The sequence below is a fragment of the Argopecten irradians genome, chromosome 7, assembly GCF_041381155.1.
Source record: "Argopecten irradians isolate NY chromosome 7, Ai_NY, whole genome shotgun sequence".
In the NCBI taxonomy this organism is placed as follows: Eukaryota; Metazoa; Mollusca; class Bivalvia; order Pectinida; family Pectinidae; genus Argopecten; species Argopecten irradians.
Genome location: NC_091140.1, coordinates 2,437,519 through 2,450,617, shown reverse-complemented (window position 1 = coordinate 2,450,617; position 13,099 = coordinate 2,437,519). Strand labels below are relative to the sequence as shown.

The following is a 13,099-nucleotide window of genomic DNA, read 5'->3' as shown; positions in this document are numbered from 1 at the left end:
GGCTTCTTAGTTATTCACAAGAAGTCGTTTAAAGATTTTAGCCCATTTTGACCCCTGTGACCTTCAATGAATTTCAAGGTCATTCATTTAAACAAACTTTGTAGCCCTTCATCCCAGTATGTCAAAGGCTCAATATCAGGTATCTAGGCATTATAGTTATGCACAAGAAGCCGTTAAAAGATTTTAGCCTATTAGACCTCTGTGACCACGAATGAAGGTCAAGGTTATTCATTTGAATAAACTTGGTAGTCCTTTGTCCCAGCAAGTTGCACGCCCAATATGAATACCCTTAGCCTTTCGGTTCTCGAGAAGAAGTCGCTAAAAATCTTTAGCCTTTTTGACTTGTGTGATCTTGAATAAAGGTCAATGTCATTCATTTCAACAAATTTGATAGCCCTTCATCCCAGCATTCTACATGCCAAATTTCAGAACCCTAGGTCTTTCAGTTAATGAGAAGAAGTCGTTTGAATAAAAAGTTTACGCACGGCAGACTGCGCATGGCGGACGGCACATGACGACGGACGACGCATGGTGACAATAGGTCATCCTGACGCTTTGGTTGAGAGGACCGAAAAACAAATCGAACATTACGTCTTTTTGTAATAATAATCAGTTTATGTCTGCGGTAACAGTAATATGAAGGAAAATATTACATCTCCATATTATTCTGTCTGCAAGGTAGCACAAATATATATAATATTTGTAGTCACTCAAATTAACAGGTTATGTTTTCTACGGGTAACCGGTATATCATCATCATCATGCTAAAGGTAATAGGTTCAGTATTACGATTGAAAAAATATACGCTAACCTTGAGCCCGGCGTAGAAAGGAGCACTCAGTTCTAAGTTACCGGAACCGGCTTTTATGGCACACGCTACCTGTCAAAGCCAAAATGCACATTTATTAATATGTATATAAGTAATATAAAGTTTAAAAAAATATTATTGTGATAATCCACTGCTAGGTATTGTTAAAACATGTTTTGAATTGACAATTAAGCGAATGGTACCTGCATTGGAAGTGAGTATGATGTGGTCCATTCGTTTTCTCTCAGTGTTCCGTCAGATTGTAGGGCGGTGTAAGTAAGGGCAGTGCGTCGTTTTACCTCCCTACCGTTAATGTACCATATAACATCGTAAAACAGCGCTGTTCGGTCTACCCCGGTATTAGCCTCCAGGGTACACGTGAACAGTATGTCTCTACTAGGATAATACGTTGGATGATTGGGGACTGTTCTCGAACCTTGTGTTAGAGATGGTGTCACCGAGGGCAGAACAATGATGCTGGTATCAGGTTCTGAAAACAAAGACGTTAACAGTAACGTTTGTATAAAAACAATTTTTCCAAAATATGTTTTAATGTCATTCATTGTTATTCACGTACAAAACTAACAACAATACAAAGTAATAGACCTTATCTCTTCTATAAATCTATAGACCATTTCAAATGTGACAATCCTCTCCTATTAATATCAACTACTCAAACAGCAGTACAAATTATAGTACCTAAATTATCATATAATATCAAATGTTGTAATTTTACCACCAAAAATCATCAACAATCTGATTGAGACAAACTAAATTTATAAATGGTTTATTGTTTTAATCATTATAAAATAGGGTTCTTCTTTGTCAAAGTAAGCTTCAAATTAACTCTCTCTCTCTCTCTCTCTCTCTCTCTCTCTCTCTCTCTCTCTCTCTCTCTCTCTCTCTCTCTCTCTCTCTCTCTCTCTCTCTCTCTCTCTCTCTCTCGATAATTGTATAATTTTATTCATTGTTGCCTATGAATTCCAGTTCTAGTTACTCTACACAATTGAGAATACATTGTTAGTGTCTTACAATACAAGGTTTACTTTGGTGCGAGACTTATGAAAGCCGAGATGACGAGTCGAGCACCAAAATAACACTTTTATTGTAAGATACTAACCGTGTATTATGTTTACCCTGCAACCATTATGACATTCGAAAAGAAAGCAAATTGCCATTTATTTACTTGGTGTCGCCATACGAGATGTTCGATATAGTAACAATGACGTCATTTCGGTGGATGTGACGTCACCTTTTAGCGGAAGTCAACGACGTTTCATCCACTGGAAGGTTAAAGTACTGGGTCAAGTTATAAAAAGTTCAAATTTGGAACAAATTCACGTGATTGTAATGACGGATAAAGCATTTCGTATTGACGGATAAAGCACAAGTTTATCCGTCAGTAGTTATCCTTGAGTTTGTGGGGCAGTTGCAGGATAAATACATTTATGCACACTCCACATACAGAAAACAAGAGTTAAATGAATTGAAAATGGCCACCATAAGGTGACATATTTATTATAAAAATTATATAAAACTCATATCAAAGTAATAAAACAAATATTATGCAAACAAATTGACACATAATTCAGTTTTATAGAATTATGTTAAAAGATTATGAAACATAACATAATCTAGAACATCTCAATATTGATATTAAGGTGGGGGTTCGATAGAACACGGCCACAAAGTTAAAAATAATCTCAAAGAGGAAATATGAAAAATCTCAATAGGAACTTAAAATAATAGAAATTGGGCGGGTATACAAAGGGTGGGTTTTTTGACAATTTGTTGAGTTATTATCAATAAAATGTTGCACAAAATGTATGCCAATATGGCGCCCGTGAAAATTTTTCTTAGATGAAGGGCTGATGGCTTAGCCAATCAGATTCTTTTACAAAAGGTGACGTCATACGGTACCCCAAATAAGGGACAGTCAAGCAAAGGGGAACAACTCTTACTTAAATTGTACACAATTACTTCTATATGTGTCAGTACATAAAATTAGCTATACGTATAGCTTGCATTTATGCACACTCCACATACAGAAAACAAGAGTTAAATGAATTGAAAATGGCCACCATAAGGTGACATATTTATTATAAAAATTATATAAAACTCATATCAAAGTAATAAAACAAATATTATGCAAACAAATTGACACATAATTCAGTTTTATAGAATTATGTTAAAAGATTATGAAACATAACATAATCTAGAACATCTCAATATTGATATTAAGGTGGGGGTTCGATAGAACACGGCCACAAAGTTAAAAATATCTCAAAGAGGATTTTTAACTTCCCCACTCTATATCACTGTTGTATATTACATACACTTCATATATCAGACTTGTGTTAGGCCGGGATCTAGGGGGGGTCTACGTGCACCCCCCCCCCCCCCCCCCACAACTTAACGAACCAATGTTTTTCTGAAGCCTTATGACCCACTGATAACGAAATCGAGAGGTAACATTGTATAAACTGGGATGAACTTCCGGTTATGACGTCATCAAGATGGCCGCCATATCGAATTTCACTAAAGATTGAAAAATAGTCATAACATTGACATTTTTCAACCGAAGAAGACAAATGAGGCATCAAAATGACCACAATAGAACAACAATTACATATCAGGACCATATAATCCAATATATGTAGTTATTTCTACGCAGGAAATGAAAAAATCGGATTTTAAGCTCAAATATGGTAATTTTTTAGCAAATTTTTCATATTTGGCTTGACGCAGCAAAAATGTTTGCCAACAGCAAACTATTATTTCTAATCAGTTATTTGACCTCTTATCAATCAGTTAAAACAACACCAACAAAAAAAACAATGTTAACATTGTATAAGCTCCAGTTATGACGTCATCAAGATGGCCGCCATCTCGAATTTCACTAAAGATTGAAAAATAGTCATAACATTAACATGTTTCAACCGAAGTAGACAAATGAGGTATCAAAATGATCATAATAGAACATCAAATTCATATCGGGACCACATAATTCAATATATGTAGTGATTTCTAGGTAGGAAATGAAAAAATCGGATTTTAAGTTCAAAAATGATAATTTTTAGCAAATTTTTCATATTTGGCTTGACGCAGCAAAAATGTTTACCAACAGCAAACTTTTATTCGTAAATAGTTATTTGACCTCTAATCACTCAGTAAAACAATAAAATATATAGAGATACAAAACAGAATTATTGTTATACCATCATTAAGTTTACAAAACATCACTGGGTGCGTATACTATTATTCTAATGCTATTATTCTAACTCCAAACCGCTGACACTAGTTTCCTGGCGTGTTATAAGTTCCTTAAATAAGTTTGACTATTGGCGATTTATAAGTAGGAAACATGAATGTAAAGTTGACAGAATATCTAGCCTCGGGTAGGACAAATCACAGTTTCGTTTATTTCCTATGCATATTATTAGCAAAATGTCAGATAGGTACCACAATGTCACATATTTCTTTCGCTGGTTCTCAATTATAACCATTATCATTGTGCGTGCTTTCCCACCTCACTGCACTATCCTCTGACGTGACTCGCCATGTCTGGTAGCTGGTACATGCAGTCCAAATCAGAGTAATCGAGATATCAGTATCCAATTCGTCGAAAGCCAGAGCGTCGTCTTCGATGTCGATGAGATGATGTGACACTACATTACCAGTGGTGTTCTAGCCTGACATCATTTATGGCCCATCCATGGCCAGGGTTTATATCAGGAACAACAGGTTCAGGGATGTGGGATCTCCTTCAGATTCTAACATAGCGTATATGCTGTTTCAGACTTCTCAGGATATTACACCAGATCCAGATTCTTCGAATGGTTGAATGATTCAAGCACCATTCACCAACCTTGTGAACACTCGTGCGACTATAGGTGGCACAGGTGATATCCTTGAGGTCTTTAATGAGGTCATAAATGTTAAATGTTTTTCATTGGTCAGACTTTCCCATGTCCCTTGAAGGTACTGGTTGTGTCGCATCTGGTGTATGCGTGGATACACCATTGAAGACTCTCCAGAAAAAGTTTTCTACAGTGCTCTCCAGACTTAGCAAAGAGAGGAACTTCACTGTAGACCTCATTTATGACCTCAAATAATTCACCTGTGTCATCTATGGTCACTGAGGGTTCACAAGAATGAGGAATTGTGCTTCATACGAATTAAGGAGCTGAAACTCAACCCTTCGCAGAATGTGGCTCTGGTGTCTTTTCCATCCTACCGGAGAGGTCTGGAACATCATATACGATATGTGAATCATTAGGTTGAAAACAAGATGAGCTCCCACATCTGCGAACCCGATGTTCTTGATGTTACCTCTGGCCATGGTCGGTTGACAAATTAGAACCACGATGGTAAACCGGTAATGTAATATCACATCAGCTCATCAGCTCATCGACACTCTGGCGAGAAAGCACGCACAAAGATAATGCTTATCATTAAGAACTATTGAAAGAAATATGTGATACTGCAGTAACCATCTGACATTTCCTTACGTTATACACAGAAAAATAAAGTTAACAGTGGATGCGCTATTTCTAAAAGAAACAAATTTCGGAAAGTGTCGTGGTATTAACGGAAACAAATGCTTTCTTCAGTTTTAATTTGATACCCTATTAGTTGGCGTTGTGCAGTAAAAATTCATCTTGAGACGCTACTAGTCTACAAACTTTCGAACATGAAAATGGATTTTGTTAGGAAATAAGTCCCACTTAGATATTAAGCCAACTTAAAATTCAAATGTGTTAAGATATGAATCGTCAATTGCCAATGTTATCTTCGGGAAGTTCTAAGACATCCGGAAACTGTAGTGTCAGCGGTTTGGAAAAAACAGCAATCATATACCCTGTATACGCACCCGGTGATGTTTTGTAAACCAAATGATGGTATAACAATAATTCTCTTTTGAATTTCTATACATTTTTGTTGTTGTTGTTTTTGCTAATTGATAAGAGGTCAAAATAACTGATTTCGAATAATACTTTCTTGTTGGGAAACAATTATAGCTGCGTAAAGCCAAATATGAAAAAATTGCTATAAAATTATCATTTTTGAGCTTAAAATCCTATTTTTTTCATTTCCTGCGTAGAAATCACTACATATATTGGATTATATGGTTCCGATATGAATTTTGTGTTATATTATGATCATTTTGATACCTCATTTGTCAACTTCGGTTGAAAAATGTTAATTTTTGACTATTTTTCAATTGTTAGTGAAATTCGAGATGGCGGCCATCTTGATGACGTCATAACCGGAAGTTCATCCCAGTTTATACAATGTTACCTCTCGATTTCGTTATCAGTGGGTCATAAGGCTTCAGAAAAACATTGGTTCGTTAAGTTGTGGGGGGGGGGGGGGGGGGGTGCCCCCCCCCCCCCCCCCCTAGATCCCGGCCGTGTGAATACATATATTTCAGGAGCCTTATGATACATCATTTCCCGGAAATGCTTATTCGATATTGTTTATGATAATACAATTCGGTTGTGGTAGTCGTAACAGGTGACTTACCTAAACATTACACCTGATTACAGTAATCAGTTGTAACAGGTGACTTTCCTAAACAGTACTTCTGATTACAGTAATCAGTTGTAACCGGTGACTTACCTAAACAGTACTCCTGATTACAGTAATCAGTTGTAACCGGTGACTTACCTAAACAGTACCCCAGATCGCAGTAATCATCATTAAGTTTCCTCAGTTCGTATACATAAAACGAGCCACAGTTTTTCACTTCCACACTGCCAGTAGCCGCACAGGTCTCGAAATTTGTCCTAAGGCAGATCGTCGCTATCTGTGACTCGCCTAATACTGGTAGGGCTACAACACATCATGACATGACGTTGTACGTTTTGTCTATATTAAAGTATTTAAATGAAACTACTCAATATCTCTGAAATACTGCATACATGCTTATTTCTATTCTATGATTTTGATAAAACATTAAATTCATTGATTCGCATATAGTAAAGGCATGTAAAGTAAGGCATTTGCAGACCATTCCCTGACATAATTTTCAATAGTTTATGTCCTCCCCTACTTATGATAACCAATAAAATCTAATTTAACCCGCAATATTTCAGGGTTCACTGCCAGTTATTTCCATGCTGAACGTAAGATTGCTGCTGTAACATCACTTTGGAATCATAATTACTTGATTCGTTTCCTACTATGTTTTAAACTTACTAAAAGTAGCTAGATTACTATTTAAATTTCAACTTCGAATGTATATGTTGATATCTGAACACTTATATGTATGTCTGTATAATGATAAAAACCCCTTAGTATCTTTGTCTAGGACAAAACAACTAGACAAAATGTAATACTAGTATATTATAAATGATATTTCTCCATATTAACTTATTTTGAATGTTTTGATGTTTTAAGCAAAGACCTTTGTATCTTTGTATGTGCTTTATAACATATGGAGTAATCCAGAAATTAGGTCAAATGTTAATCTGCATGTTATAATTTCTGATTTTAGTATATGATGTTGTTTCTAATGACTCATATACCAATCAAGTGTTCTCCTTCGTTAGACCTACTTACCATTTAGATGTTCCAATACCTTATAGCATTGTAATTAGAGCCCGGATTGACAAAATACAGCAGTTCCTGGAGGAAAACTAATATTGAAAAAATACATATCTTCTAGAGAAAGCCTCTTACTTTCTGGTACGATCCACACCGGATACATGGTTCCACATCGATTGATATCCGGTGGTGGTGTGGTGGCCACGGAACCAAACCGGATCCGGTACCACTGTTTTACTATGTCAGTGTCACATCGTGAGGATGCCAGATCGGTGACGTGGATTGAGAATCTGGTCGGGTCGTCCATTATCACATGCTGTCCTTCCTGGCATGGGTCGAAATCTAAAGAAAGCAGTTTAATTCACCTTGTTAAACAATACCTATAAATGCCTGTAGTATATATAGGTATTAGTACAAATAAAGACTAATTTTACATTATTTAATAGATTTGTATCGATTTCAGATGTACTTTCTATACCACTTTTGGTGTTACATATTTATATTTCCAATTTGTAATTGTTCAGAAACTATTACTAGCTTTACTTAAAGGTCAGCTACCTTTCTGAAACAAAAATCAAAAGTTTCTTAAAAACGATTATAGCATACGCAAGTTTTTATTGATGATCTTAGATGGGATAACAACTCCAAACAAATGCAAGATTACCAGCGTAATCTATGTTATAGGTAACAGTGAAGATTCAATTTGTTGTTTATCATTTTGCGCAGTATTACCAACTACCGCTCGATAATTAGGACGACGGCGGAAAACATCGTAAAGTTGATATCTAATGTATTTTAATCAAATTGTCTAGAAGTCGATGACCAAAGTAGTATAAACGATAGGCTAATATTTTTGTGAATCTTAAACCTGGTCTTGTTTTACATTCCAATTTTAAAAACTAAAAGCAGGGGTATCACTTTGGGCAGTTTTTTGAAAAGTTCAAAAGGAAAGTCACAGTGATCTAGTTAGCATTTATTCTATCCTTCTTTTCGGAAAAGTATTGAGACTTTAATAATATATAAAAATATTAATTTCTGGTATCTGGTATAGGACCATATATGGATGAGCTTCTCATAATGCCTTAATTCTCCACGAAGAAGTTTTCAGTTGGGACACGTTTTCTGATACACAATGTACATTGGTTCCTATTAAACAAACATATATACACAACACATATAACTCGTATGACAACTTCCAGACGTAATTCAGAGTGTCAGGAATGGCCCGAACTCAGGTCTAGTATCGTTATTGGGTCCACTAGACCGTACTAAAAGAAACAAACAATCTAAGACTTATGGTTAATGTTCATGTAACAATAATATATATATTCAATGTCTTTTTTATATGTTGTAAAATGATTATCTTGTTAATTAGCTTTCAATTTTATCAATAGCCACACATTTTTATACTGTAGTTAGAAACATTCGCCTGCTGGTTACCATATTGTCTTTTCACAAATACAACAACTGTTCTTTTGAAGGATACAAGCCAATTTGTTGACCAATAAAGTAATCGCTGCTAGTAATTGTAACTGTAAGTATTGCATAATTCTATAAGTTTGACTTGCCAAAATCAATAATTAATGAAGAATCTGATGCACTTTCTACCCGTAACAATAGATTTTAAAATTACATTTTAAGTTACCATAACTGGGCGAACATTCCGACATGCTATTTGTTTCTTCAGTTATCTATTTGAAATCGAAAGTTTTGACGAAAGAAGTTCTGAAAATCCTTCGTAAGAACGAATAAACATGTATGATGTTTAGATGAAAACAGTCATTGTACATCGTACAAAGTGAAATTAAAATATTTTAAATCACAACTTGGCTTCCTGGTTCGACAGTATTTACTCATTTTACTACATTGTATATGTAAATATCATAGTTTTTGGCAGTGCCGCCAAAGTTCTTTGACGTTGTAAAATTAAAATCTATGCATTGTAATTTTAAAACAAATTTGGTGATGAATATATGAAAAGCCCTTTTTTATTGTGAGTACTAAAATTAAAATATATATAACTTTAGATTTAAATTTGATTGGAGAACACGTTCCCTAAACACGATCTCTCGGACTTTAATTCAAGGTGGTGTGAGTAAAAGTTGCATGTAAACTTGAATACAAAAAGAACGGGAGGTTTTCTATCTTTCTTAATGCAATAAACATCACAAAAACCAACAGAAAGGTAAACTAAAAGTAGACGAAGATTTAATTCTGACAAAACCTGCATCAAATAGGCGCGTTTATTCAACGACGCAGAAGAAACATAAATGCTCTTGTTCAATTTTCGCAAAGCAAAATCTACAAATGCAAGATAATTAAGGCATGCCTATCACAATCAAAGTGATCAAAACAATTCGTTTTATAGTCTATATATGTACAATTACTGACTAATATCGCTGCTTATATGATAAATACTGTATAGTCGCGAGGGATTCATTGTCGCTTAATTCGCGTTCAGGATAATTTTGAATAATACACAATGTAGAAAGAATGGAAATTAAGATTATCTGTATATCTATTAAATGTTAGAATTAATATCGCAGAGAAGATCGCGAACTGTTCTCACCTCGACTTTAACAACTATATACTAGTGTACTACAAAACTAGGGATGGTGAGTCAAGTCAATGTTGTCTTATTTCATTAACTATTTTATCTATGTTGTTCATTATTGTGAAACATATTATTCCGGTTGGTAAGAAATTTCATATAAATTGTTTTAATACAACTAACGGAATATTACTCGTGACGTTTCGATTTGACACGAATGCGCTCCCTTTCGACAGTTTTTACTATCTCGTACACGCTTACCTACTGAGGTTTCATTTCGTACCGACATACCTCTTAAACATATTGTACTGTCATTTATGTCTGATGAAGATAATAATGTGGTTATCGAAACGTAATACGTATCGTTTGTTTTGTCAAATAACCATTTATATAATAGTTTGTTTATTGTTTGATATTTTCTATTCAGATGATGTTTTGTCATCAAAGATATTATTGATGCATATAATGAAAATTTCATGATGGAACGTTTGAGATAACTTAAACGTCAAGTAATGCTTCTGATTAATTGTGAATGTTGAAATACAGATACATATATGTTAGATGAAGCAAAGTCAATTGTCAACGTAAACCACTTCTTATTTTGAACGCTTACCTATGGCTGCGACAAACCCCAGTAACAACAGCCCATACTGAAACATCATGTGCATTAAAGTTGGTAGTGACATAAAGTCATATCACAAAGTCGAACGGCATCGAGTCCACATGAACTAGTCTGCCCTGCTGTGTTCGATTGCTTTACTGAAAGCGGTGTGAAATAATTTTACGGTTATTCCATGTGGCATTATATTAGTCCGTCACATTGGCTACACACACATTAAGAGGTGTACCTTTAGCGCTTGTTGTAGCATGCAATAACAACCAGGAAGCATAAGACGCTAAAATAGATACACGTCAGGTGTTAGGTAATGTTCTGATAGAATAGTCAGGCGGTTTATCAATAATGGTATACTATAATATGTAATCACATGAAAACTACTGAAATATTGTCTAGAGAATGATTTATGTTGGAGAAATCTGAACAGATAATAAATTATGAAGGTTATCACTACTTCTTTAAAATCGGAAATAAAATGGACATGATAAACACTTAAAGTGAAGTTATTAATATTGGTTAAACAGAAATGCTTAAGTAAATTGTGTGAATCACTATAACTAGTATTTGTATCGAATGAATGTGAGAACAAATATAATAAGGCAGTGATTAGACATGGCAACCCTGTACCTTATAAAGGAAGGATGTTAATCATTTTAATCGTCTCTTCGAAGAGAATAGCTAAAAAAGGCTTCAAAATCAACAACAAAAAGGAAAAAAAAGATCCGTTGAACTTAGTATGTCAAGTCAGTTCCAAAAACCGTTATAAGCATGTTTTATTCTAGTGTTTCTAAAACTGCTAACCAATTACACACAGAAAACGTTAATTAGAATGGACACGCCATGATACACATAGCATTAATATATTCAACAGAGTTGAAAAGAATATATTTTGTATAATGGTTTGTTAAAATCGTTTTTGGTGAAGCTTTGTACTATAATCTTTTCTTTGAATAATTAACCCAGTTTTTAATGGTAAATCAAATTTTGCATTGGTGTAAGATGTTTAAAGCCCTGTTCATTGTGCACAGAGTTACATAAAACATACTGGCAGTCCTGTATTACACGGATGATTTGACATTGACATCGACCTCAGACATTTAACTACGTGATTACATTGTGTATTACGTACCGGTGATCGCACATTACTCTTCAGGTGTACTGCATGTATAACTGTATACCCAGTAACAGGAAGTAGATATAAACTGTCTCCAAAGAAAAATAGTTGTTTTATCAGTGACTACTTTAGTTTGCTAGACGTCAAGAACAATGGTAAAAAATACGATAATTATAGCAAAAGTGGGAATAAAAATACAACGCCCTCTAAATGTACAGAAAGCTCATTTTTTATAATTACAAAATTTCATGACTGAAATATATATAAGTGTATATGATGCAATCAAGTCTCCTTGGTAACCTTTTAAGGTAAATAAAATATTTCTCTACCTTGAGAGAAGGACTGAACAATCTCTGCACAAGGAGGGGATTCACGACTAACTAACCCGAGGCTTGGTAGGACAGAGAAATTTCTACCCGAGGAGGAGATTCACCATTGACTAACCCGATGCTTGGTAGGGCAGATAAATCTCTACACAAAGACGAGATTCAGGACCATCTAATCCGAGGCTTGGTAGGGCAGAGAAATATCTACACAAGAAGAAGATTCACGACTATCTAACCCGAGGCTTGGGAGGACAGAGAAATCTCTACCCGAGGAGGAGATTCACGACTATATAGCCCGAGGCTTGGTAGGGCAGAGAAATCTCTACACAAGGAGGAGATTCACGACTATCTAACCCGAGGCTTGGTAGGACAGAGAAATATCTACACAAGGAGGAGGTCCACGACTATCTAACCCGAGGCTTGGTAGGACAGAGTAATCTCTACACAAGGATGAGGTTCACGACTATCTAAACCGAGGCTTGGTAGGACAGAGAAATCTCTACACAAGGAGGAGATTCACGACTATCTAAACCGAGGCTTGGTAGGACAGAGAAATCTCTTCACAAGGAGGAGGTTCACGACTATCTAACCCGAGGCTTGGTAGGGCAGAGAAATCTCTACACAAGGATTAGGTTCACGACTATCTAACCCGAGGCTTGGTAGGACAGAGAAATCTCTACACATGGAGGAGTTTCACGACTACCTAACCCGAGGCTTGGTAGAACAGAGAAATCTCTACACAAGGAGGAGATTCACGACTATCTAAACCGAGGCCTGCTAACATATATAAATATTCAAAGTCAAAGAAAGATTAACATATTTTATATCAAAATCACTTAAATAAGTCTTTTACTGAGTAAAAATCAACAAAACGTAAGAATGCAGATGGACTTCGCAACGATCATTAGCTAGACCAAAGTTTACAACGAGCGTGGAGCAAAGGCCCACGGTCAAAAGTGATACTGATTGTCCAATTAGATGTTTACATGGAAATGCAGATATCTCTGTCAGATGGGGTAGAAAAATGCAGTCCAGTGATATTGGCTGCATACATTGTGTGAAGTACCTTTATCAATATATATACACATACTGTGATACACAGAAAGTACAAATATAAAGTATCGCATATCAGGTT

The 13,099-nt window shown here is 35.4% G+C and overlaps 1 protein-coding gene across 1 annotated transcript in view; it reads right to left on the bottom strand.

Moving 5' to 3' along the window:
• Nucleotides 1-10,756, bottom strand: part of LOC138326795 (von Willebrand factor D and EGF domain-containing protein-like) — a 30,903-nt gene extending 20,147 nt beyond the window's left edge. The window contains exons 1-5 of the mRNA XM_069272798.1: nt 10,522-10,756; nt 7,493-7,699; nt 6,479-6,643; nt 1,012-1,298; nt 812-880 (exon numbers count right to left, since the gene is read on the bottom strand). Of these exons, the coding sequence (XP_069128899.1) occupies nt 812-880; nt 1,012-1,298; nt 6,479-6,643; nt 7,493-7,699; nt 10,522-10,594 (801 nt within the window). The 5' untranslated portion in view covers nt 10,595-10,756. The remainder of the gene's footprint in view (nt 1-811; nt 881-1,011; nt 1,299-6,478; nt 6,644-7,492; nt 7,700-10,521) is intronic.
• Between the last annotated feature and the right edge of the window lie 2,343 nt (nt 10,757-13,099).